The following is a 26,088-nucleotide window of genomic DNA, read 5'->3' on the forward strand; positions in this document are numbered from 1 at the left end:
ACGACCAAAGACGTGTGGCCAAAAGCTGGTGTGATGTCCCACGCCTGTTACCCGGCTCTCGGGAGGCCGAACAGGAGAATGGCAAGTTCGAGGCCACCGAGAACCGGGTTTCAAAACAAGCAAACAAAACGAAAGGCGAGAAACGCTTTGGCGTAACTGTGCCAGTACTAAAAAAAGGAAGCTTATCGCGCATAGAGTTACAAGGAGGGACTGCTGACAGAACGCATTCACAGAAAGGCAAAGTAGAATTAGTCACTGCCCGGGCGGGTCCCTCAGGAGTCCCCACCGCGACCACTGCAGACTGCGGGGACTTGGGGAGGGAGCACGCACAATTGTCCCCATCCTTCTCCGCTCCGCGTAGCTAGTTCTGCTTGATCCCTTGGCCTAATTCCTTGGTTGAAGTCCAGAGCCGGCTGTGGAGAGGGAAGGCCATCGCCCCACCCCACCCCGCAGCCCTCTGTCCTGCAGGCGCAGGGCTGTAGGGCCTCGGGTGCAGGCTTTCGCTCCAGGCGACCCGGGTAGCCAGCGCGGCAGGTGCAGCACAGCTCGGGTGAGTCAGACCCAGCCTGGGAAGAGTGACTGGGGACGGGATGAGGGCGCAATGGGGCAGGCAACGGTATCCACCTTTATCTTTGCTCGCAGCCCACAGACCGTCAGGAGAGCTGGGTCTCTCACCCTCAGCTGTCCCCAAACTGCACTGCAGGCTCTAACAGCAGTGACTGGCAAGGACCTAGGGGGGAGACTGGGGAACTCGTGATGACATTTTCCAGGGAAGGGAGGCTCGGGGTGCTTTCCAATTTAGAGCACTGGCTTAGGGCCGAAGCAGAAAGGCCTAGGTTTGTATGCTCTCCTGTTACCAGACTTGCCTGGGAAGCCGGGGTTCCTAGGTGGTTCCACAGCCACACTGAGGCCCAGTGTCCCCATCTATATATAGCACAGCAGCAAGGTCCCATAAATTTAAAAGCGCCGCAAAGTGTGGAGAAAGACATCTATGTACACCGAGTGATCCCCTAATTTAAGCTAGGAAAGTCAAACCAAGTCTGCCTTTCCCGCTGGAAGAATGAGACCCATGGGTCCCATGGGGGGATGGCAAGGGAAAAGGAGACCCTGTGGGCCAGAGCAAAGCTTCCTTGCTGGTGGCCGTGTAGGTCTTTGTGACACATCATCGTGGCAGGGACAGTGCTGCTTTCTGTAAAGTACTTGTCCTCAAATGTCACCCCTCTCCAGACACCTTTAGCCCCGAACCATTGAGAAGCACTGTCAAGATGGCCAGGGCACTGAATCTTCCTGGTACAAAGTGGAGTTTCCGTTATACGGCCGGGAACTGGGAGGGTATGGAGAGTTAAATGCTATGCTCCAGCCAATGGGGACTCGTTGCTCCCTTCCGCTCTCCTGATGTGTCTGACTCTGGATGTTGTATTTCGCGTTAATCAAAGAACAAACATTTCCCTTCTGGCAACCAAAAAGGAGGCAGCCGACCCCAATCTTGAGGTGCTTTAAAGGTAGAGCCCCTGCATGGCTCAGCGTAGCCTCGGGGCTAAGGCCAGGGTAAATGAAATGCCAGCCAGAAGGAACATGGATTTAGGAGAGTTATTCCCATTCTATGTCCCATATGGTTCCTGGAAACTGCGAGAGCCTGGCCTTGACAGAGCAGGAGGAGCTCAGGGTGGTCGTACTTGAGTTCTCCAAACACTAGGTCCAGGAGGAGGGATCCTAAGGATCTCTGCACATCCATTGGCCAGGGCCCAGCATCTCTGTCAGGAAGACGCTTCAGTTTGAAGATAGGGAGGGACTTTCCTTGGGGTGAGCCTCACAGGATTGCAGCCCCCAGAGCGCACGGTGCTGCGCACGCACGTTGGACATCACAGAAACACTAATCGCCAGGAAGCAGACCCAGGCTTCTGTCTCAGTTGGCAGTCTCTTTTCCCGTCCCACAGATGTGACCTCTTCCCCAGCTTCCCCCAACCCTTGTGCCATGCCTTGCGGTTCCGCTTGCTGTACCCCTGCCACCGACATGGTCTCTCCCTGCTGCCTGCCCCGCACCATGGCACATCGGTAGTCCCCATCTTCTTGGTCAACATGTCCATTCCCCTGCCCCATAGTTTCATCTCTACATGCTGGGAGCGGTCTCTTTAACCCAACATTCGCCCCAACCCCCTGCTCTCTGGGAGACTCTCGACAGGGGACTTCGGGAAACTCAAGATTGGACCAGAGTTCAGGGCAACCCGAGTGCGTTCGGTTGAGTGAACCCGGAGTCTCAGTTTGGGTGATTTGCCACGCCCCCGGAGTTGGCTCCGCCCCCTTGGATGTCTGTGGGAGACCTCTAAGGCCACTTCTGTAACCTGGCATAGACAGACCACGCGAGCCGCTGGTCACCAGGTAGCTCATTTACAGCTGAGATGTAAACTAGGTTTTTGAGACTGAATGCTGTCTTACTACCAGCAAGTGACAGAGGAGGGACTTGAACCCCAAGCTGCTCGATGCCACAGCTGCCTTTAACCTCCATGCTATCGATATAACCAACAATGACAGCAACGGTAAGCAAAACAAAACAAACAAACAAAACAAAACAAAAACCCTTTGGGAAATGGTTCTGAATAGAGGGGCTATAGTGGAGCTGTAGCATCAAATTGTACCTAAAAGAAGGGCTTAAAAGAGGCAATCTAGGCTCAGGGCTGTGCCCTCTGTGCTCAGGGATCTGGTCTCTAGCCACAGTAGAGAAGAGGACACAGCCAGGGAGAAGGGAGCAGAGAGGTGAGGGCAAAGTGGTGGCCACGGTCGGCTTTGGCTCATTTCAATATCTTTCTCCTTGCACATGGTTGTGTGCCGTGAAAGGGCTGAGGTCAGCTACAGGCAACCGATCCTAGTGCCTCAACCACCCGAAGTCCTGTGGTCATCTCCAGGGCGGAGGAATGCCGGGCTACGAGTATGAAGCCATAGTTGACTCAGCAATGGATTTCGAGGATGACTAGAGCAGAGTTGGTATGGCATAGTGAGGGATGAGAAGCAGCCAGAGGAGACTCGTTTGGGGAAGATAAGGCACTGTTGAGCTGGCCGTGCCCAAGGGTGGTACAGAGAGCTCACAGACAGAATACAGGCACCTCTGGAGTCAACCAGATGTGGCCCCAGAGCTTGTTTTGCCACCTTAATGGTTCTGTTAACTAAGGAGCCTGTGGCTTCTTTATAAGAAATGTTGAAGCCGAAAAGACAGATCAGTGGTTGAGAGCTCTTGTATTTGTTGTTCTTGCAGAGGACCCTGAGGCTCTAAGTTGGATCCCAGTGGATCCTAGCGGGGGACTTCTAGTTGGGGAATATCAGCCCAGCAAGGCAATGATCAGTGAACAAGTAACTACGAAAGTATAGTGTACCCAGCACTCACATGGTGACTCACGACTGTCCAGTTCCTGGAGATCTCATGCCCTCTCCTGGCCTCCATGGGCACTGCATGCACAAGGTATACAGATACACATGAAAGCAAAACAGCCATAAAGGGGGGCAGAGGATGTTAACAGGGTTCAAAACTGTGAGAATGAATGAAATAGGGAGCAGGGCATGGGGACATCACCTGCAGTCCCAGCTAGTTAGAGAGCTGAAGCAGGAGTCACAAGAACCTAGCCTGGACAGTGTAATGAAACACCATCCCCTAAAACAAACGTGAAAGAGATCATTTAAGACTTGGGGCAGGTGGGGGGGTGGGTGGAGAGATGGCTCAGTGGTTAAGAGCACTGAGTTTCTTTCTAGAAGACCTGGGTTCAATTCCCAACACCCACATGGCAGCTTACCACCATTGGTAATTCCAGTTCCCAGGGATCCTCACACAGACAACTGTGTAGCTAAAACACCAACTGCACATAAAATAAAAATAAATACATAATTCCTAAAGCCATGTGATTTGACAATAGAGAGGTGGCTCAGCAGTTAAGAGCACTGGCTGCTCTTCCTGAGGTCCTGAGTTCAATTCCCAACACCTGCATGGCAACAGACAACTGTCTGTGAATCCAGTTCCTTCCCATCCCTCACTATGCCATAACAACTTTGCTCATAACAACTATGCCCTCTTCTGGGCCCCGTGTACATGGTGCACAGACACACAGGCAGACAAAATACCACTATACATAAAGTTAAAATAAAGATAGAAACAGTGGTTCCACCTATGTGAATATTCTAAAAGCCATTTACATGGGTGAATTGTAAGGACTTTAACCACATTCTAATAAAGCTATATTTAAAAGGAGACTGTCTAGCTGGGCATGGTAACACAGACCTTTAATCCCATCATTTGGGAGAAGAGGCAGAAGAGCTCTGAGTTTGAGGCCAGCCTGGTCTACAGAGAGGGTTCAAGGACAGCCAGAGCTACACAGGGAAACCCCACCTTGGGAAAATAGGAAGGAGGAATCAATTCTCTCTGGGAACTGTAGTTTTAGTTCTGCTAAGAATTGCATCCAACACCCGCTTCCCAGTGGCCTGCTATGCAGATCCAGACGTAGGTAGCCTGTCCCTTTTAAGGAGGTCCATCACAACCTCCACATCAAACCAGACACACTCAAACTAATAGAAGAAAAAGTGGGGAAGCATCTCGAACGCATGGGCACTGGAGAAAAGTTCCTGAACAAAACGCCAATGGCTTATGCTCTAAGATCAAGAATCGACAAATGGGATCTCATAAAACTGCAAAGCTTCTGTAAGGCAAAGGACACTGTTGTTAGGACAAAACGGCAACCAACAGATTGGGAAAAGATCTTTACCAATCCTACAACTGACAGAGGGCTTATATCCAAAATATACAAAGAACTCAAGAAGTTAGGCCGCAGGGAGACAAATAACCCTATTAAAAAAAATGGGGTTCAGAGCTAAACAAAGAATTCACAGCTGAGGAATGCCGAATGGCCGAGAAACACCGAAAGAAATGTTCAACATCTTTAGTCATAAGGGAAATGCAAAAGGAGGTCCATCACAGTAAGTCTGGATATGCATTCTCTACTGTGACAATCCTCTAACATAGGACGTAGGGGCAGTAGATCTAGAAGGATGGAACTTTAAGGTTCTGGGGTTAAACCCAGGGTCTGTGCTTGCTAGGCAATTGTCCTCTCATCAAGCTACACCCCCAAACCCTCAGAAAAGATTTGGTTGGAGACAGGGAGGTCCTAAGCTGCCCACGGTAACTCAGAAAGTATTGTGTAGACCAGGCTGGACTCAAATCTTACAATCCTCCTGCCTCAGCGTTTCAAGTACCTAGGATGACAATTGTGTGATAACAGGCTCTTTAGAGGGACAGAAGCTTAAGGATCAGTTTTCTGGGTGGGACTTTTGGGGAATTGGTTTTCTGGTTGACTAGGTTTAAAGACCACAAGGTTGTAAGCCAGCAAGCGCTCCAGAGGCAGGAAGATCATGAGTTCAAGGCAAGCCAGGACTCTCCGCTCCTTCTCCAGCACATCTGCCTGCCTGCACGCCACCATGTTTTCTGCCATAACGGACTGAAGCTCTGAACTGTAAGGCAGCCTCAATTAAATGTTTTCCTTTATAAGAGTTTGCTGTGGTCATGGTGTCTCTTCATAACGATGAAACCCTACGACATTCATCAAGCTGGATCCCCAGTCTTGAGGGGCGTCTGCTGTGAACCTCTGAGGGGAGTCTAGTGTGAGTGAATGAACGCTAAGGATAAAGGGATGGGGAGCCAAACATCGGAAGATTGACATATGGGAGGATGTGGGTGGATAGAAGGTGGGAGACAGTTGTGAGTGAGCCATCTTGGCTGGGAACTTTTTTCTTTTTGAGACACTCTCACTATGCATCCCTGGCTGGCCTGGGATCCCCAACCATGCACCCACACTGTGTAGATCTATCTGCCCAAGACTGTGACATACCCATCACGGTGGCACATGCCCTTAATCCCAGCACTTGGGAGGCAGAGGCAGGTGGATCTCTGTGGGTTTGAAGCCAGCCTGGTCTACATAATGAGATCGAGGACAGCTAGAGCTACACAGTAAATCCCTGTCCAAAACCAAAACAAAGACACAAACCTATGTCACCATGCTTGGTGTGAAGGCTATCCCGGTGGTTGTCACCTTGACTACAAATGGAATGAGCAGCAATCCAGAAATGGAGGGCACAGCTGTGGTCCAGATCTTGACTGGAGGACACAGGTTTCTGACTGGGATCTTGACACAGGATGACACAGGCTTTCGATCCAGATCTTGAGGCACAGTGACCATGAAACGCTTAGGCCCAGGCAACATAGTATATGCCTTTAATGCTAGGAGACTGAGGCAAACAGATCTCTGAGTTCAACCTAGAACAGAGCAAGTTCCAAATCTAGGTGTAGTGGTGCACACCTTTAATCTGGGCCACACCTTCTGCTGGAGGCCTATGTAAGGACATTGGAAGAAGAAGGTTCGCTCTTCTTCATCTGCTTGCGCTTACTGGCCAGCACATCTGTCGGAACCTACTTCAGGATTCCAGCTTCTACAGAAAACCACTAACTCATGAGCTTGAGCAACTACTAGAGTCTTGGACTTCCCATTCACAGCTGCCCATCGTTGGGTTCGTTGGACTACAGACTGTAAGTCATCACAGTAATTCCCCTTAATATGCCGAGATGTTTCATAAGTCCTGTGACCCTAAAGAACCCCGACTAAGAAACTTCTTGTCTTGAGTAATGTGCTGGATCCTGAAATAACCATCCTGACCAGGGAGGCAAAACTTTGGATCAAACCATTCAGGTTTCATTCATGCCTAGATCTGGAGAGTAGACTGTGTCTTGATTTCTTTTTCTGATGCGGTGATAAAATACAAAAGCAGTTTAAGGGACAAAGCGTTCCTTGTGACTCACATTCAAGGGTAGAGTCGTCCTGGTGGGGAAGTCAAGGCAGCAGAAACTGGAAGAAGCTGGTCCCATCACACTTACAACCAGAAAGCAGAAAATGTAATCAACCGCTGCTCAGGTCTCTTTCTCAATGTATATACAGTTCAGGATCCCAGCCAGGGACAAGCTGCTTAGAAGTAGACAAATGCCCTCTAGTTGGATTTCTTCTGTTCCTGAAGGACCCAGGTTGTTCTTACAACAACACGGAGAGCCCTGTGCTTTTAACTGTTACTGTGAACTTGGCATTTATCCTCGCCAGAGATGTTACTAATGTATATAGTTCCATCATGCAGGAGACTCCAATTCTCTCTTTATTTCAGTTCCCATTCCTACAAATATAGATTCCAGTGTGTGTGTGTGTGTGTGTGTGTGTGTGTGTGTGTGTGTGTGTGTGTGTGTGTGTGTGTGTGTGAGCTGTAGCTTGATCTGGTGGTACATATCGGCAATCCTAGCAATTAGGAGCCTGAGGCAGGAGAATCACTCTGAATTCAAGGCCAGCCAAGGTTGCAGAATGAGACTTGGGGGCATGAATCAGTGTTAAGGCACTTGCTTTGCACGTGCAAGGTCTTGTGCAATCTGAATCGCAAGCCTGCCCTGCCCTTTCTTCCCCTAAAACTGAGCACAGTAGCTCAGGCCTGAAGCAGAAGCAGGATTGCTATGAGTCGGAGGTCAGCCTGGGCTTCTTAGTAAATTTCAGGTAATTCTGAGCTATAGAGTCAGACCCCATCTTGAAAAAACAAAACAAACCAGGGTGTAGAAGTTAGAGGGAATGTTTGGCACCCACTTGGGATCCCAAGTTTGCCAAAGTTCAAAACCCAGTGCCGTGCTAGTTGCCAGTTACAGCTGGTGACAGGGGAATGGCTGTGAAACCCAAGCTTGTGATGTTCCCTAATCCTACTAGCAAATATTATGCTTGATATAGTTCATGTTTAAAATTGTGAACAAGCGTGAACCAACAGAGAACTGGTCTTGCTGCTTTTTATGGGAAGTGACCATAAATATGAAATCTGAGAAGCCTGGAGGACGGTGAAGCCTAGGGTGTAACCTCCAAGTTTAATACCAAAGCCTGAGGATCTGGGTCTAAGCATGATGGGAGTCCAAAGGCCAAGGAGCAGAAGTTCAAAGCCTGAGGACAGGAAACAGTGGGTGCCCACCTCAAGAGGAGAAAGCAGATCCAGGCAGTGGTGGGTCACGCTTTTAACTCGGGCACTAGAAGAAAGCAGAATCAGGGGAATATGTGTGCATTCGAGGCCAGCCTGGTGTCCATAGTGATTGCCAGGGCTACACACACACACACACACACACACACACACAAATCCACTCTTTTCCTGACCATTCATTCCTCTGGGGCTTGGACTGTAGTGGCAACCATTTAATTCTAAGTCAGGGAGAAAGCAGAAAGGAAGTACAGTCTCCAGAGTGGAGAATGAACCCAGCCCTGAATCCGCGGCAAAGGGCTGCCTCTTGTACTGAAAGTTGTACTGAGTTTTAAATTAGCTCAAAACTCAGCAACAGGATCTGACTCAGGAAGACAGATTGTTAAAAATGCAGGAGAACTGGTTCAGAGTCACTGACCCTCCTGCTTATCACCGGACTGAGTAATGGGTTTTGTTCTGCCCTTGTGAGGTTTGTTCAAGCCCCCATTGTGCCCTACAGATAATGTTCCAGCCATTGTGGGAGTATTCCTGGAAACCTTCCTCCAAGCCTAAGCAGATGTGTTTCAGATGCAGATGCCGCATCAACTCTGACAAACATTTACCCTAAAGGGCAATCAAGATCTGTTTTCAGGAGAATGCTTGGCCTTTCTCCTCATTTAAACCCTAGAGTCTTAAGAACAATCCTGTGACTTTGAGAGTTTCCCCTCCTTGTGACATTTTTGGTATTTCCTTTTGACATCCCCTCATCTCCTGGAGCTTGTGACTTCTTCCTTTAAAAAGCCCTTCTCCCAGCCACTCAGGGTCGACACCTCTGTCTCCTGCATGGGATATGTGTCAGCCCGGAGATCTCCATAATAGATCTCCGTAGTAAACCTCGCCTTTGCGTATTACATCCAAAATGGTCTCTCTGTGTCTGGGGTCCGAGACTTCCTGAGACTTGAGTAAGGGTCTCTCTTCGGGGATCTTTCAGTACCAGGATGTGCAAATTTCAGTATACTGCATCTCCTCCCCTTGTCTGTCTCTAGGGCTTTTCAGGGAGGAGCAGTGGCTGCTTCCTGGAAGAGGTGGAGGTTTTTCACTCCCCATAATTCAGTCTGATACAATTACAGGAACAAGTTTAAGGGTGCAGCAAGCCACAGAGTTGAGCAGCTGACTGTGGAAAGGGTAAGGGTGCTTGCAGAATATGTGTAAAGGTGTAACTCTCCCAAAGGCTGAGCGTTTACTAGGGAAAGGAGAGTGATGTCTGTGCCTGCTCCTGGGGTGGGGCTTCTCCTGGGGTTGGGGTTCCTCCTGGGGCACTTTCTGGGATCCCACCAGATCCTGCTGGGTGGAGACCTAGCCTTCTTATCTGGTTTGTCTCATACAAGTCCTCTTATTTATCTTCCTTACTTTACCAAGCTTGCTATTCTAGCTCTATCTTTCTTTTTCTACTTATGTACTTTATTGTTTAATGTGTCTGAATGTTTTGCCTGCGTTTGTACTATGTGCGTGCCGGGTGCCAGAGGAAGTCAGAAGAGGTTGTTGGGCCCTCTGAGACTGGGGTCATAGATTGTTGTGAGCCACCATGTGGGTGCTGGGAATCCAACCTCAGTCCTCTTCAGAAGTAAGTGCTCCTACCCACCCTAACACTCATTTTAACTGTAGTTTCTCCTGATCTTTCTGTTTGCCTGAGTGCTGGGATTTCTGGGTACACAACCATGTCTTCTTCTTCTCCTCCTCCTCCTCCTCCTTCTCCTCCTCCTCCTCCTTCTTCCTTCTTCCTCCTCCTCCTCCCTCCTCCTCCTCCTCTCCTCCTTTTCCTCCTCCTCTTCTTCTTTCTCCTCTTCCTCTTCTACCTTCTCTTTTTCCTCCCTTTCTTTCTTTCTTTCTTTCTTTCTTTCTTTCTTTCTTCCTTTCTTCCTTTCTTTCCTTCTGTATCCTAGGGTGACTTGGACTTGAAATCTTTCTGCATTAACCTATCAGATGCTGGTGTTCCAGATGTGTACTAATCTATCTAGATGTGTACCAATCACATCTCATCCTTACCGTTTTTATGCTGAGTGTCTTCAGATAGTGTGTAGTATGGCCTATGTTATAATAACTACCAAATGTCACTCCCAGCAGATGTAGCTCTCCAGACTGGCACCTCTGAGAACTGTGACAGACTTTTCAGTCCTGTGTCTGACAACCTGATGTGACGATGGCGGCCAGGGTGATTTGGGGTAGCCTCAGCCTGCTTCGAGTCTTATGGTGTCTCCTTCCCCAGACTGGCTACATACACCCAGATGAATTCTTCCAGTCACCTGAGGTCATGGCAGGTAAAAGCCCCATGCACTGTTAAAAAGACTGGTGGCAGCAGTGGGTATTTGGTGGGGAGGGAAATGCACGTGTGGATGCATGAACAGGCAAAGTTGCAGCCTCTCTGGGATTAGAACTTGAAGTGGAGAGAATTCACATTGTCCTCACTTTCTGGATAATGTTTCCATGTTTTCCTGCTTGGGCCAACGGAATGATGGCTTCCCTCAGGAAACCTGACTTAGTGAAAGTCTGAAGGTGCTTGGTGTAGGCTCAGGAAGAAGGGTCCCCTCCTCATTCAAGACCATGCATGTGTATTAGTTACACATGTGCACTTTATTCTTTCTTCTCTTTCTGTTTCTTCTTTTCCTGTTTTTTAAGACAGGGTCTCTGTGAAACCTGGGCCGTCCTGCAGCTCACTATGTAGACCAGGCTAGCCTCGAACTCAGTGAGATCCTCCTACCTCTGCCTCCTGAGTCCTGCAATTAAAGACACGCAACCACCATCCAGGCTTTCTGGAGACAAGTGTTTGTGCGGCCCAGGCTGACTTTGAACTGGCTGATGCCGTGAACCCCTGATTCTCTGGTCCCCACCTCTGGAGTGCTGTGGTCACTGGCAGATACTGGTTTATGCTGTGCTGGGGAGTGAACCCAGAACTTTGTGCTCAACTGGGCAGGCTTTTTTTTTTTTTTTTGGTTTTTTTTTTTTCGGAGCTGGGGACCGAACCCAGGGCCTTGCGCTTCCTAGGCAAGCGCTGTACCACTGAGCTAAATCCCCAACCCAGTCTTTTTTTTAATTAGTTTTTTATTTATTTATTTATTTATTTATTTATTTATTTTGCAACAGGTCTCACACTGCAGCCTGGGTTTGCTCTTAGTTCATGACAATCCTCGTAGTAAGCCTCCTGAGTACTGAAAGTCATCACACACACACACACACACACACACACACACACACACACACCTGTTATACACCTCTCTATCCCATTGGTCAGAAGGTATCATGACCACATCTTGTCACAAAAACAGCTGAGAAAAATCTTTATATTCTGGCCATGTGCTGAGCTTACAGACTAAAGGAGAAAGGTTCAAAGACATTTAAATTGGCTCATTTTGTTTTCCTTGCTCTTTTGAGACAGTATCTCTCTCTATAGCTAAGGCTAGCCTCAAACTCACTGTGTAGCCCAGGCTGGCCTCACACTTTTAGCAGTCCTCCTGACTTAGCAACGCCGCCACCCAGTGTTGCAAATGTCCACCAGCACACTCACCTTGAGGACAGAAAGCACGGTGTGGGAGACTGCCACCACAGGGTTCAACAGGTAGATTTAAACTATAAATTGGAAAATTCAGTCTCCTCTTCTGTATTTAGAGTTAAGTCTCTCTCACATGGTGTAGGCTAGTCACAAACTCATGATATAACCTTAACCTTTTGATCCTCCAACCTCTGCCTCTCAAGTCCTGGGATTGCAGGCACGGCCATCACACCTGGCCTCCTAGCTCATTCTTGTCGAAATTGAACTCATTTAAGGGAACCGCGTTTGTTCTTTGCTTGCTGTTAGCCCTTTCATCCTTAAACCAGCTGAAACACATAAACTCCTTTTCCCGTTTCGTATCTTTGCCTGTCTCCTCTGCATCCAAGTGGAAGCTCTCTGCTGTTAAAGAGCTGGGGAGAGAAGGCAGGCCACCCCACACTCTTCCCATATACAACAGTAACTCAATCAAAACCGTAAAACCCAAGCAGTGCAATGCTAGGAATGTGCGGGAAGTGTCCACTAGGGGGCCTTGCAATCCTGGTGCTCACCAAGAACGTTAACCCGCACAAGCCTAAGCTTGGAACCGGCTCACCCCTGCCTCTCTCTCTGCAGAGGACATCCTGGGTGTGCAGGCTTCACGGCCCTGGGAATTTTACCCCAGCAGCTCCTGCCGCACTGTGGTCTTCCCACTGCTGACCTCTGGCTCTACCTTCTGGTTGCTCAGGCTCTGGGAAGAGCTGGGGCTCTGGCCTGGTCTGGTGAGTGGCTACATGCTGCTGGTGGGGCCCCGACTCCTCCTCACTTCCCTCTCCTTTGCCCTGGACTGGGCTATGTACCATCTGGCCCCGTTGTGGGGGGCAGATCGTTGGAATGCCTTGTGTCTGCTGTCTGGTTCCTATGTAACCCTGGTTTTCTACACAAGAACCTTCTCCAACACCATCGAGGGACTGCTCTTCACCTGGCTGCTGGTGCTGGTGTCCCCTTATGTGGCAAGGAGTCCCACATCAAAGAAGCCTACCCCAGGTCCACGGTGGCACAGCTATCTTCTTGGTGCTATCATGGCTGCCGGCTTCTTCAATCGGCCAACCTTTCTAGCCTTTGCTCTGGCCCCCGTCTCTCTCTGGGGCATCCATAGAGCTTTGGAACTTGGTGGTATCAAGGCCCTGATCCGGGAGGCCTTAGTGCTACTGCCAGGGGCTGCTCTTGCTGCGGGGCTGTTTGTAGCCGTGGACAGCTGGTACTTCTCCAGTCTCTCGGGATCGACAGGCGTCGTTCTCACACCTGTCAACTTCTTGTACTATAACCTGGATCCCCAAAACCTTGCAAGGCATGGCACGCATGCACGGCTCACTCACCTGGCAGTCAATGGCTTCCTGCTCTTTGGGGTACTGCATGCTCAAGCTTTGCAGGCTGCATGGCAACAACTCCTCGCCTGCCTCCGTGCATTTCCACAAACCCGCCTCTTGGGGGAGCCGGGTACCCAGGGTCTGTTGTCTAGCTCCAAGTCTCGTCTCCTCCTTCTCTACTTTACACCCCTGCTCCTGCTGTCCGCCTTTAGCCACCAAGAGCCTAGATTTCTAATTCCCCTCCTAGTCCCTCTAGTCCTGCTGTGCAGCCCACAAGCCCAACCTATACCCAGGAAGGGTACCCTGGTCCTCTTCAATGTCTCGGGCGCGCTCATCTTTGGCTGCCTCCATCAGGGAGGTTTGGTACCTGGCCTGAAGCACCTGGAGCAGGTGGTCCACGCACCTGTCCTCTCAGGCACGACCACCCACTACACACTTCTCTTCACGCACACCTATATGCCGCCCCAGCACCTCTTACACCTCTCGGGCCTGGGATCACCTGTGGAGGTGGTAGACATGGGTGGGGCTGAGGACAGGGTCCTGTGTCAAGCCTTGAACAACTTCAGCAGACAAGCAGCCTGTCAGCTGGCTGGTGGGCCGTGGCTCTGCCGGTTCTTTGTGGTAACTCCTGGGACCAACAGGCATGCTCTGGAGCAGTGCCATTTTCCTCTCAAGAATGAGACTCTGTTGTTTCCCCACTTGACCATGGAGGACCCTCCAGCCCTGTCCTCCCTGCTCAGTGGGGCTTGGAGGGAGCATCTTAGCCTTCACATTATAGAACTGGAGAAGCCTGTTATGACAGAGTGGTCCAAGAGTCAGCCATAGAAGTCACTCTACCTTCTACACAGGCTGGTTGGCTGGGACACTGGAATTCCCCCGCTGCTGTCTCTTTGGAGGCATAGCCAAAGGTTGTTTTAAGTGAGCCCACATTCCTTTCCCTTAGACAACCAAAGATCTGACCAGTCGTGGTCCCAATGCCAAGGTCACCAAAATAACCTAGCATAACCCCTGGCACCTGTCTTGTTTCTATGCTGTTATTCCCGATCACTGTAATGTTTAAAATATATAATAGCACCTGGTTTGACAGACAATCAACTGCTGATGACATTCCTGAGTGGCTTCCCCCAAATTTCCCACAATGCCTGACTTCTTGCTTCCATGACGATCGATTGACTTCCAGTCTGGCTTTCTACATAGACAAGACAGTGTGGGGAAGTAGACATAGGGTGGTTCACACTCAGCTCTAGCCAGTCTTTGACTCACAAACTGTAATTGTAAGAAAGCGCCTTCCACTCAGTCAACCTAACACCCAGCTTTACAACAGATCAGAGGGTCCAAAGATCAGTGTCACTGCCGGAACCCACAGCACACGTCCCCTCGTCTGATAAACATGTCTCTATGAGGCTCTTCAACTGGGAAGCAGTAGTTGTGTATCTCATGGCACTCTGGTGCCTGTGGACTCAGTGTCTGGGGATTAACCAAAACAAGCCCTTCTAGAAAATGCCTCCCTGTCCCCTTCTACTCCTTGCCTTGAATGGTGGTGGAATTCTCCAGCCATTCTCTCAAAGACTGGGCAATATAGCTCAGTGGTAGACTGCCCATTCAGCGTGCTCGAGGCTGTAGGCATGAACCCCCAACACCAAGTAAAAACCAATCATTCTCCAAAAGTAAGGAGCCTTCTCAGCACTGCTGGAGGCCCTCTGAGCCTGCTCCAGTGGGAACTGAACACAGACTGCTCAGAATCGGGAACCCAGTCTAAAACCTTTTCCATGCTTCAAGCCTTCTAGACGCTAAGATTAACTGAGTGGCCCAGATACATAGGTTCAGAGATTGGGCTGGGAGTCTCGAAATGACAAGGCAGGATACACGCATGGATGACTAATCACACTTCAGTTAGCTGACCATAACGACCTTCAAAACGGGGAAGAAGAAAAGCAGCAGCACTCGCCATAGGATCAGCAGCCTTAATGTTTAGTGGTGAGGTAAAAGGCCGCTCCTGAGCAGGATAAATGCTGCAAAATGTAGGGAGTGATCAATAACACAGTCCCTGGGCTCACCACACTCTGCTTTGGGTTACTTGGAAAGTGGCCTCCATTTCTTCACAGAATGGGATTTTAAGTCACAAGCCACACGCACAGATCGCGACACAGCAAATATCAACACAGACGCTTAACGTGTTAACATTATCTACCTTGTCTGAGAGATACCACATTCAGACTTATTAATCAGCTTACATATTTAATGAAAGATTTTGGCAACCTGGGATTGTCATTCCATTTACAAGCTTCGCTGGTATTCTCCTGCATCCGTGCAGATGCAGCAGCATTTATTCAGCTTCAGTCCTGCTCGCAGAAGGCGGGCTTTCTTTCTGGTTGTTTGTCCATGGCTCTCAGTCGTGCTATTTTATGGTCTAGACTCTTAATCATTGGTGGGCTTCGAGGTCTTTACATCTGCAGGCCTACCGGGCAGATGTCCATGTGACTTTAGGCATCTGTAAGGCGACAATCCGACTTAGGACTCGAAGCAGCGTAGCGTCCCGATGACCCGAGAATGCTGAAGTCGGTGTAGATCACTGGATGGAGGATACCTGACCTCGACCCGTGAGAGTACAGTTCGTGCTTACGCGTTGGCGCCGGGACCCTTCTGCTGCCCCAGACGGTCCCGGGCGCCGCGGCGGAGTTCCTCGGTGAAAGTGTCCTTGAACCGCGAGGCTCGGCGACACAGGGAACCCGGTGGCTTATCCGCGAGGGCGCGCAGGCGGCGAGCTGCATCGTGGCCGCGCAGTTGCAGCTTTAGCAACGCGAAAGCTGTGAGTTGCGCCGCCCGCCGGATGGGCCGCGACTCAGACAGCCGCTCCACTAGCTGCGAGTTGTTCAGCAGGGCCGCCAGCAGCCGCCGGAAAACCATCGTTCCCCGAGCGGCCCGGAACCCGAGGCACGCTGTATACGCCTTCCGGCCGGCTACGCCTGACGACGGACGAGGCGGCGCTGCATGATGACGACACAGCCGAACCAGGTTCTGCAGCAGATCGCCCACACTTCCGTTTCCGCCGCCGCCGCCTGGTCCTGCCAGCCGTGGCCGCGTCGTGATTCCTGTTTCTGCATCATGTCGGGTGGCCTCCTGAAGGCGCTGCGCAGTGACTCCTACGTGGAGCTCAGCGAGTACCGGGACCAACACTTCCGGGTGAGGCGGGCCGGGCACGAGAGGGGCAGCCCTTGGGCCAGAATGCTGAGAAACGGTTTACACTTATCTTATGCTGTGTTAGTCAGCCCATGGTGATTTGCTGGGGCCTAAGATGCGAATGGGGTCCCAGAGGTGTTTGGTTTTACTGAGATTTACTTTCACCAGTTTCTTGCCGCCGCTGCAAGTACCAGCACCCAGGGAGGTGTGGCGGCGGCCGGTTTGAAGTGCTTGTCTTGCTTGGGAAAGGGACTGTATCCCTGTGGCGGCCGATCAGACGCTAGAGCAGGTTTTGTTCTCATAGTCAGTGAAACACCGCCCTTTGGTACTTCGGTCCGTTCTTCTGTAAGACAGATCTACAAAAAGTTGGCAGTAAGTGGGAGACAGAATCGAGTCCCTGTTTGTGGCTGTCTGACGGACATTGGGACAGACACACGTGTCTCATTAAGGTTGTCTGGATGGCGTAATCCAGTACAGCCAGTGGCTGAAGAGAAGCCCTGTCTCAAAAAACAAAAACAAACAAGCAAAAAAAAAAAACTAAACAAACAAAAAGAAACAAAACAAAAAGAAATTCAGTCAGCTTAATTTTAAAATGTTTGTTGTGTGTCTGGTATGAGTTTTACGTCTTTCACTTTTTACTGTTCTCATTACTTTGAACAGTTCCACATCAGTAACTAACTGGATTTAAAGCACACTGCAAGATTAAAACCAAGGGAGGAATCATTCATTTGTTGTTAAAAGCCTGTAACTCTCTTCAGACAGTAATCGTTTCTGTCATGTGCATTTTCTAGTGTATTCTGAATGCAGTGTGTCAGTGGTGTGTTAAATGTGAAATGAAGTTACAGTGAAGTTATAGACTTTGTGCTTTACTTGTATATGAGGAAAGAGCAGAAAAGAGAGGCAGCACAAAGTGCATCCGATAGCCAGATGTGGTGCCAGACATCTGTAGTCCTAGCAGAAAGATTACAAGTTTGAGATCAGCCTGCACAGGTAAAAAGCAAATGTTTCCTCTAAAGTTCTAAAACCTTGGTTTGTTTGTTTGTTTGTTTGTTTGTTTGTTTGTTTTAAAACACAATATCTATTGTCTATAGATTTCACCTGTTCGGTACTGTGGCGATCTTAAAATGTGGCAGTGGATATAAGGCCAGAGGTTTATTTTATTCTGGTTGTTGTTGTTGTTGTTGTTGTTGTTGTTGTTGTTGTTGTTTGAGACAAGGTCTTACTATATTATATTGCCTTGGCTGACCTGGAACTCAGCATGTAAACCAGGCTGGCTTTGAACTCACTCAGAGGTCGACCTGCTTCTGCCTCCCAAGTATTAGGATTAAAGGCGTGTACCATTCTTAGCTCAAGACTGAGTTTGAATTCTGGCTGAAGCTACTGTATAGTGTCTCTCCCTAAATGACTCGACTGGTTTTCCTCATGTGTGAAATGGGAATGACACGTCAGGACCTACCTCATATAGTTCTTTGAATGAGATAAACCTCTCAGATTTGCAGTCCTCTTTGAGCTTCCCCAGGGGCAGATAAAATTACTATTTTCTTGTGTATAGCTGTATGTTCTTGGGTTTTAACACTGTGATTTGGAGAGCTGGCTCAGAGGTTAGCACACGCTGTTCTTCTGGAGGACTCGGACTCAATTCCCAGCACCTGAATGATGGCATCCTGTAACTCCAATTTCAGGGGATCTGATGCCCTATTTTAGTCTCTGAAAGCACTAAGCTTATCCATGGTGCACAGACATGCAGGGTGCAGGCAAAACACTCATACACATAAAAAATAAACTCAAACCAAAAAACTATAATGTGGGTGACAGGTGTGTTGGCCCATGCCTGTTATCACAGCATTTGGGGAAAATGGTAGTAAGACTACTAGGAATTTGAAACCAGCTTGGGCTATGTGGTCCTGTCTCAGACAAAAAATAAAAAACAACAAAAACAAAAACCAGAATAATTGGGCTGAGTAGACACAGCTCAATAGGGAGAATGCTTGCCTAGCATGTGTGAGACCCTTGGGTGGATCTTGAGCAGTGCATAAACCCAGAGTAGTGGCGAATACCTGTAACCCCAATACTTAGAAGGTAGAGGTAGGAGGATTAGAAGTTCAGTGTCTTCCTTGATTACACAGTAGGTTCAGTGCAACCCTGTCTCAAAAACAAGAGGCTGGAGAGACGGCTCAAGTAGTAGTCTCCCAGAGGACCCTTGTTCAGTTTCTAGCACCAGGTATCTTACAACCGCTTTCAGGAACTCTGATGCCTCTGGCTACCAGTGGCTTACTACATTCAGGTGTGCAACGCCCCCTTCACCCCACAAACACAGAGAAATGAACTAACTTAAAAAAATAAAACTACAGAGCTGGAGAGATGGCTCAGTGGTTAAGAGCACATACTGCTCTTGAAAGGACCCAAGCGTGGTTCGCAGCACCCACACTCTGAGGCTTAGAACTCTTTTTAATTCCAGCTCCAGGGGATATAACACCCTGTTGTAGCTTCTGAAGGCACCTGCATTCACATGCACATACCCACACACAAACATAAAGACATAGACATTCGATCTGACCCTTCATACTCTTTGTTTCTTGCTTCTTTCACTTTGCACTCCATCTTGGAATGGCTCAGAGGTTAAGAGCACTTGCCGCTCTTGCAGAGGACCCAGGGGTTGGTTCCCAGCACCCACCTGGTGGCTCACAACCATCTATAAGTCCAGTTCCAACTCCCTCTTCTTGCTTCTATTGGTACTACGTGAATGTGGTACACCTACATACATATAGGCAAAACACACATTAAATAAGATCTTAAAAGAGAACTCTGGTTCCAAAGTAGCCTGGGAGAAGTTTCTAGGCCTGGAAGACTCCAACTGGGATGAGCTGTGGTGAAAATACACCAGGCTCTCAAGTTTCCCTTCGGTGTTTCCATGTTTTTCTAATCTACTAGTAAATGTGCTCACATAAAGCCTGCTGTCCTGAGTCTGCTACAGAGCATTCCGAGGTGATCAGTGCGCCCATATTCTCAGAATCAGGGGAACTTGATCATCATTACTTAAGGAGTACTTAATGAAAAATGGGAGATTGAATGAATGCCCTGAACATGTCCTCTCAGCTACTCTCTAGGCTGGATTCCGTCATCTGACTAATGTCTGTGCGCTCACACTAGGGTAAAATTTATAGTCACTTGGCGAGTCTGTTTAATCACATCTGTACATCTGTGTCCTTCCCGGGGGAAATACTAAAAACTACTGTCCTTCTTTCTGTAAAGACACCTAAGATACCATGTTAACTGAGTGTGATGGTGGTTCGTGTATGTAATTACAGCATCAGGGCACTGAAGCAGGATGTTGAAAGATCAAGACCAGTCTAGGCTACAATGTAAGGTCCTAAAGAAGAAAGGGGGCCTAGGGTTGGGATGTTATTTGGCATGATACCTTGAGTTTGTTCCCATCACTATAATCAGATGCCAAGTCTAGGCCCGAATGAGCCAATTGATCCCTGAGGGTTGTCAGGTGTTGGCTGAAGCCCACTTAAACTCTCCAGCTCTCTGGCTTCATCCTGCCTTTTAAGGAAAGTGACTCTCCCTGGACTTGGTGGTGCACACCTCTAATCCCAACACTCAGAACCCTTCAGAGTCTGAGTTCTAGACCAGCCAAAGCTACACAGCCCTCTTAGTAGTCACTAACCTCTCTTACACAGAACAAAAACATAAGCATGCAAATCACCTAGCAGTTTGTGTTATGAATAGGCTGTAGGGAGTATTACAAGGGTTCCTTTGTGTTATAGAGGGCACGGGGCCCTTCTGATGTGTCTGTCAAAGGTGTAGTCTAAACTTGGCCATTAGAGAAGGGCCCACTGCTGAGGTCATGGGCTGTGCAAGGAACAGGTGTGCCCTCCTGCAGAGAGCTATAGGAGGGTTACACGCTTTGCCTGTCAACTAAAAGCAGTCTGAACCTTACGTATTTTAGAATAAGAATATTTCCAGGCTGGTAGAGTTCTAGCCTAACAGTTGCATCTGGTTCAATCTCTAACACCACCCAAAACAAACAAAAAAACCCACACTTTAAAAAATATGCACATAAACATTTGCTTGCATGCTTGGCTTTACACTGTGTACATGCCTGGTGACCAACCACAGACGCAAGAGGAGGGCATTGAATCTCCCAGGTCTGGAGTTATTGAGAGTTAAAAGCTGCCATGTAGGTAATGGGAATTGAATCAGTGTTCTCTGGAATAGTCAGCCTCTTAGCCTATGAGCCATCTCTCCATGCACCCCCACTTCCACCACCACCCCGCACCCCCAGAACAACCTCTGTGGCACAGAAGAATTCTGTTAGGAATCAGGCCGATGAGAGACTTTAATTTCCAAGTCAGAATGACTGTCTTGATTAGACTTAGGAATGCGACTCTAAGCAGATTTGCTCATTGCTCATGTAATGCTGTGGAGGGCATGGGAAACTTCAGAAACTGGTTCTCTTAGCCTCTCTGAGGGTTCTAATGCTCTGCACTGCGCACTCTCCTTCCAGGGGACTGTCCTCTCTCCATCCTGCCTCCTGTAGGAGTGCTGGGATTACAGGTGTATGCCATCACACCCAGCTTCTCTTGTGCATTCCAGGGATCAAACTCAAGTTGAGAGGCTTGCACAGCCAGTGCCTTTAGTGGCCGAAACTCCTCTGTCTCCAGCCCTAAGCAAATCCCGTTTTAGGCTGCAGTGTTTAACTTCATCTCCATTTGAATTTCCAGGGTGACAATGAAGAACAGGAAAAGTTACTGAAGAAGAGCTGTACGTTGTATGTTGGGAATCTTTCCTTTTATACAACAGAAGAACAGATTTATGAACTCTTCAGCAAAAGTGGGGACATAAAGAAGATCATCATGGGTCTGGACAAGATGAAGAAAACAGCGTGTGGGTTCTGTTTCGTGGAGTATCCTTCTCGGGTATCTAGTCTCAGCTAGCTGTCGAGCCAGGACAGACTCAAGGGCCCAAGTACCTGCCTTTTTGTTTTGTTTTGAGACAGGGTCTCACTGCATGGCCCTGGCTAGCCTGAACTCTAGCCATACCTTCCCTGCTTTCTGGTGTTGGGACTGAAGGTGTAAAGTGTGTACACCTCACCCCCACTTGTTAAGGTATTGACTTGTTACAATCTCTACTTTCTCTCACTCTGAGTTCTGTGCACATACCTTTAATCCCTTTAATCCTAGCACTCAAGGGGCAGGCAGGTCTCTGTGGGTTTGAGCTCAGCCTGATGCAACAGTCCGTTCCAGAATAGCCAGAGATACATAGTGAGAATACGACCTGAGTAAGTAGGAGCACAGGCAGCAGCTTCTAAGACTGAATTGACAAGACATCTGGCTGCCTCGACAGTCCCCAGTGTTCTCTAAAACACTGGAATATCTTCTTCAGCCTGGTCCAGAATGTCTGAGAGACCTTATATGAATTGGGAATTATGAAGGAGAGACTGTCTCCAAAAAAAAAAAAAAAAAAAAGATGGGCTTTCACGTTGCTCAGACTAGGTCTCAGCCCTCTAGGCAGCTGAGGATATAGACCCAGGCCACCACAATTTTGGTGTCTGGAGTCAAAACACTTCCTTCATTCTACCCCTGGACATAAAGGACCAACCAGATTTCCAAAGCTTTGAGTCCTGGGAACAGCAGCATCAAAGAGCTCACAGGGACACTGGGACAATAAAAAGTCCCATAGGAACCAGTGTTTCCCTTTGCCTTGCAGGTCACGGATCAACATTCGTAGTACACAAAAGCAAGCCCACTACCGCTCATTGGTACCGCTCTGTTAAGCCTTATACAGTACAGAGTCATCAAGTGCCCACTGCTTACTAGCATTGTGTGTCAGATTCTGTAATTTCTTCAGATGTTTCCCTATCTAAAGACAAAGAATCTAGACCAGCAAGTTCAGCTGCTAATTATAATTGCTTATGTCAGTCTCTGCGTTTATAATATATGTGGCTATATTATAGTCAATTATCAATCAATCCCTCCCTCTCTCTCCTCTCTCCTCCCTCCCCTCCTCCCTCCCTCCCCTCCCCCCCCCCCCCTCTCTCTCTCTCTCTCTCTCTCTCTCTCTCTCTCTCTGGTGGTGTTTCTTAAATTTTTCCGTTATGTGTTTTGTGGGTCGTTGCCTGCTGGTCTGTCTGTACACACCACCGCGTAGACGGCTACACAGGTTCTGGGAACTAAGCCCAGGCCCTCTGAAAAGCAGGCGCTCCTAACCGTCAGAGGCTTGAAGCCCTTTTGAGTTTGCTGCTGTTTTGTTTTGTACTTTGTTTTTGTTTTGAAACAAAATACAGACTCTTGGTATGTAGTCCACGCTGGCCTCAAACTCTCAGCAATCCTCCTGCTTCAGCCTCATGAGTGCTAGGATTATAAACACATACCACTATGTTCAACTTTATCATTGTTCTTATGTAAGAAGTTTGTGATCTTAATATTATGTTAGCCATATTTTCTATTTGTAAAGATCAAAACATGGGCCAAATCATTATTAGCAGATGCATCTAGGAGTCGTAACTGACTCGGGCCTGGACAGATGTTACTTACCTGTCCTTTACTGCCCGTAAGTACTGTTGGACCAACTTTGAACCGGCTTCTACAAGATGGATGTCTATGTAAACAGTCTGGTTAGGTTAGATTTTCTTTTATTTTTATTCATGCATCATGAATCCTGTCTCCAAAACGTTTGAAGGAATGTTAGTGTTCCTTAACACTCACACTCTAAGATACTATTCAAGAGCAGATGCAGAGAATGCAATGCGGTACATAAACGGAACGCGTCTGGATGACCGGATCATACGGACAGACTGGGATGCAGGCTTTAAGGAGGGCAGGCAGTATGGACGTGGACGGTCTGGGGGTCAGGTATGCGACAAGGGCACCTGAGCTGGATCTCTGCCTGGGACTCGTTTTAGTACAGGCCTTTTGCTAGCTCGTGGGTTATTCTTTTTAAGGAGGCTGTGCTTGTTAGTTTTGATAGGGTTTGGGTGGGGTGGAGTGGCTTCCTGAGACAAGATTTTGCCATACAGCCAAACTGTCGTCAAACTTGAGATCAGATCCTGTCTCTGCCTCCTAACTATTGGAATTACAGCTGGGTGCACACCAGGCCAGTGAGAAGGAAATCTGAGTTCAGAATACCCCGCACATTTCTTTAAGTAGTTACTAAACTCATGCTGGGGGCCTTCCCCCTGCAACAATGCCTAGAACAAAAGCAGAATGCACCCATTTTACTCTTAACTTTTATGCCCTGGTGGTGTGTGCACATCTGAAGTGGTTCTGCTGTGCCTGGCTTGAGTGCAGGTCTGTTGTATCAGCATCCCACAGTGCTGGGTCTGTGTTTTCTGTTAAGGTCCGGGATGAGTATCGGGAGGACTACGATGCTGGAAGAGGCGGCTATGGAAAACTGGCACAAAAACAGTGAGTGGGCGAGCCCCGAGTACACAGCTCACACACATCAACACAGTTGATGATGGAGAACATCACCCAAGGTCTCATCAGTGTCGCAGATGTACGTGAAGCCACTTCTGGTTTTCCTCTGAAATATTAAAAGACAGAATCCAAAGAATGCCTTTAATTCTAGTCTTATTAGGATGATTTTCTGTTGTTAGGTCAAAAACTGTATACCTGAGCAACAGACAGTCTGCTGATTAAACTGTCAGCTGGATACCACACTTGTAGGGAGAGTGGGCAAAATGTCAGAACGGACTTTACAAGCACGTTGGTAAGCTTCATGGGGACTGAGATGATTTTCTACATTTTAAGTTTTCATGTTTATCAGTGAGGTCTTGCTACAGTCTATATAGCTTTGCTCTAAGTAAGAACAGGCGTTTGTCGACTGGATTTGCCTTTTGTATTTCAGTCTAGTAGGCACACCAGTCAGCCTTAAATGGTCCTGGGATGCCACGTGCTTCTCTGCTTTATGCATCAGGATACTCTCAAGACTTGAGGAGTGCTCACTAAACACATTTCTCAAAAGACGCAAATATTTCACTGAAAGTTTAAAACAAAACAAAAACAAGGATTTACCCAGAGAGCCTCCGATACCCTAAGTAGGGAGGACACTGTCAGTAGGGAATGGAGTGAAAGCTCAAACACTGCCTTGATATGGAAGCTGAGACTGGAACCATTAAATTATTCCTTCCCATTTCCAAAAGGACCTTAGAAGAGTGGGCTTTAGAAAAGGGCTGCACCCAGGCCTGTAATCCCAGCTACTTGGGAGGCTGAAACAAGAGATCAGCCCGGGGACCTTGTGAGTCTGCCTCAAGGGTCTACAGAAGGTTCCAGGCACAGTGGTCAGGGGCTTCCTTATTACATGAGTGCTCCTGAAAATTAAGAGTATCTAACAACAGAAAGCCTCCTCTAGGATTGTCTGTTATAACTGATACACATATTTTAGTCTTTTTTTCCTGAAATTGTGCTTACTGAGGTCCATGTATTAATAGTAAGCTAGAAGTCAGTTTCAACAGATTTTTTTTTCATTTTCTTTGTATTATACATGAGAAACATTTTTAATACAAGAGAAGCAAATCTTTTCATGTTATTTGTTACGTCTTCTAAGTCTCACTAGTTTTTCAAGGTTGTAACGACTGTAACGCTGAGGAAGCCCCTTTGCAAACTCTCAATGAGGAGATGCTTGAGTTTCAAAATAAAGCCTTTTATACTATAGCTTGAACTGTTTATCATACATTCTTTTGCAATAAAATCTAAGTCAGGTTTCAATAATCTATGACTCAAAACAGTGGGAATTTTACCTTCTGTAACAAGTGTCAATAAAGTTAGACCAACCTACTCTGTGTGTATTTCCTCGCCTATAAAGTGTGATAAGTTTTGGTCCCTTTACCACCCTGGAGAGGAAGCGTGGGTGTCCTTTGTAACAGGACACACTAGGCAACCACTGAACCAGTAGGGCAGAAAGAGGCCAGTTTCCCAGAAGACCTATATTGTTAGATGACGGACAGGAGGGAAATGGAGCTACGTTAAGAGGATACTTCTTGGGTTTGAGGATGCTAATTTTGACAGTTTTTTGATTATACCCCTCTTTCCTATGTCAGAATATCTGAACTATATCTCACTTTAATCAAAGAACGTGACATCTCTGAGATCCGTGTCAAGTTGGGTGTGGTGACACATGCCATAAGCTTGGGAAGCTGAGGGGAAAAAATGGTAGGTTGCCAAGGTTACACAGCAAGAACCTATCTCAAAGGTACAGCCCACCTCTATTCCAAACAACAACAAACAAACGAGAGCCAGCTGAGACACGTAGGCGAAAATGTGCAAAGGAAGAGTAAGAATAGCCATCCTGGGGGCTGGGATTTAGCTCAGTGGTAGAGCGCTTACCTAGGAAGCGCAAGGCCCTGGGTTCGGTCCCCAGCTCTGGGGGAAAAAAAAAAAAAAAAAGAATAGCCATCCTGGCATCTCATACACTGTAAGCTGAAGTAGATTTTGAATTGTGGTTTAGAACTCTGCCAACCAATATTGCAGCCAAATAACCAAAAATAGCTACTTAAAAAATAATAAAATCAGGCTGGAGCGTGGCTTAGTGGTACTTGCCGTCTCCCAGAGGACCTGTGTTCACTTCCCAGCTCTCATGGTAGCTCCCAACCATCTGGAACTCTAGCTCCATAGGATCCAATGCGCTCTGTGAGTACCGCATGCACCGAGGTACACGCGGGACACAGTAAACATATCAAACGACTGTTAGCTGGACACGCTTTAGTCCCGCTAGGGATCAATGGGAGGCAGAGGCAGGAGGGTCTAGAGACATCAAGTTCCAAGACAGCCAGAACTACACATAGAAACCTTGTCTTGAAAAGACAAATGATTAAGTGTGTGCGTTACCACACATGGCAATAAAGTTGAGCACTGGGTTTTAACAGCACCAAGCCCATTTTCCATACTCAGTAGCTGTGCATGGCAAGTGGTTGTGGGAGCAGATAAAGCAGAGCAGGCCCAAGAAGGGAGCTCCTGCCGAAGTACAGCTTTATGGGAGGATATAGGTAGGACATACAGTGGTCACTGTTCTTCA

General features: G+C 48.1%; 2 protein-coding genes across 10 annotated transcripts; one reads left to right on the top strand and one right to left on the bottom strand.

Annotated features, from left to right (window-relative positions):
• Positions 1–224: 224 nt before the first annotated feature.
• On the top strand, positions 225–24,851 carry Ncbp2 (nuclear cap binding protein subunit 2). Of its 9 annotated transcripts, XM_032900086.1 has the most exons (6): positions 9,097–9,183; positions 10,123–10,316; positions 12,158–12,303; positions 20,799–20,980; positions 22,790–22,928; positions 23,413–24,851. In XM_032900086.1, the coding sequence occupies exons 2-6, from the start codon at positions 10,199–10,201 to the stop codon at positions 23,482–23,484; spliced, it is 657 nt and encodes a 218-aa protein (XP_032755977.1). In that variant the 5' UTR covers positions 9,097–9,183; positions 10,123–10,198; the 3' UTR covers positions 23,485–24,851. The 9 variants fall into 9 exon arrangements, with proteins under 9 accessions (XP_032755976.1, XP_032755977.1, XP_032755971.1 ...); XM_032900088.1 differs by lacking the exons at positions 9,097–9,183; positions 10,123–10,316; positions 12,158–12,303 and adding an exon at positions 15,883–16,074; XM_032900085.1 differs by lacking the exons at positions 9,097–9,183; positions 20,799–20,980; positions 22,790–22,928; positions 23,413–24,851 and adding an exon at positions 225–550 and having other exon boundaries at positions 10,120–10,316; positions 12,158–13,998.
• Ncbp2as2 (NCBP2 antisense 2 (head to head)) lies at positions 15,113–15,823 on the bottom strand. The gene has a single exon (XM_032900089.1). The coding sequence runs from the start codon at positions 15,796–15,798 to the stop codon at positions 15,511–15,513; it is 288 nt and encodes a 95-aa protein (XP_032755980.1). The 5' UTR covers positions 15,799–15,823; the 3' UTR covers positions 15,113–15,510.
• Positions 24,852–26,088: the final 1,237 nt, after the last annotated feature.

Source organism: Rattus rattus, chromosome 4 (genome assembly GCF_011064425.1).
Source record: "Rattus rattus isolate New Zealand chromosome 4, Rrattus_CSIRO_v1, whole genome shotgun sequence".
Taxonomy (NCBI): domain Eukaryota; kingdom Metazoa; phylum Chordata; class Mammalia; order Rodentia; family Muridae; genus Rattus; species Rattus rattus.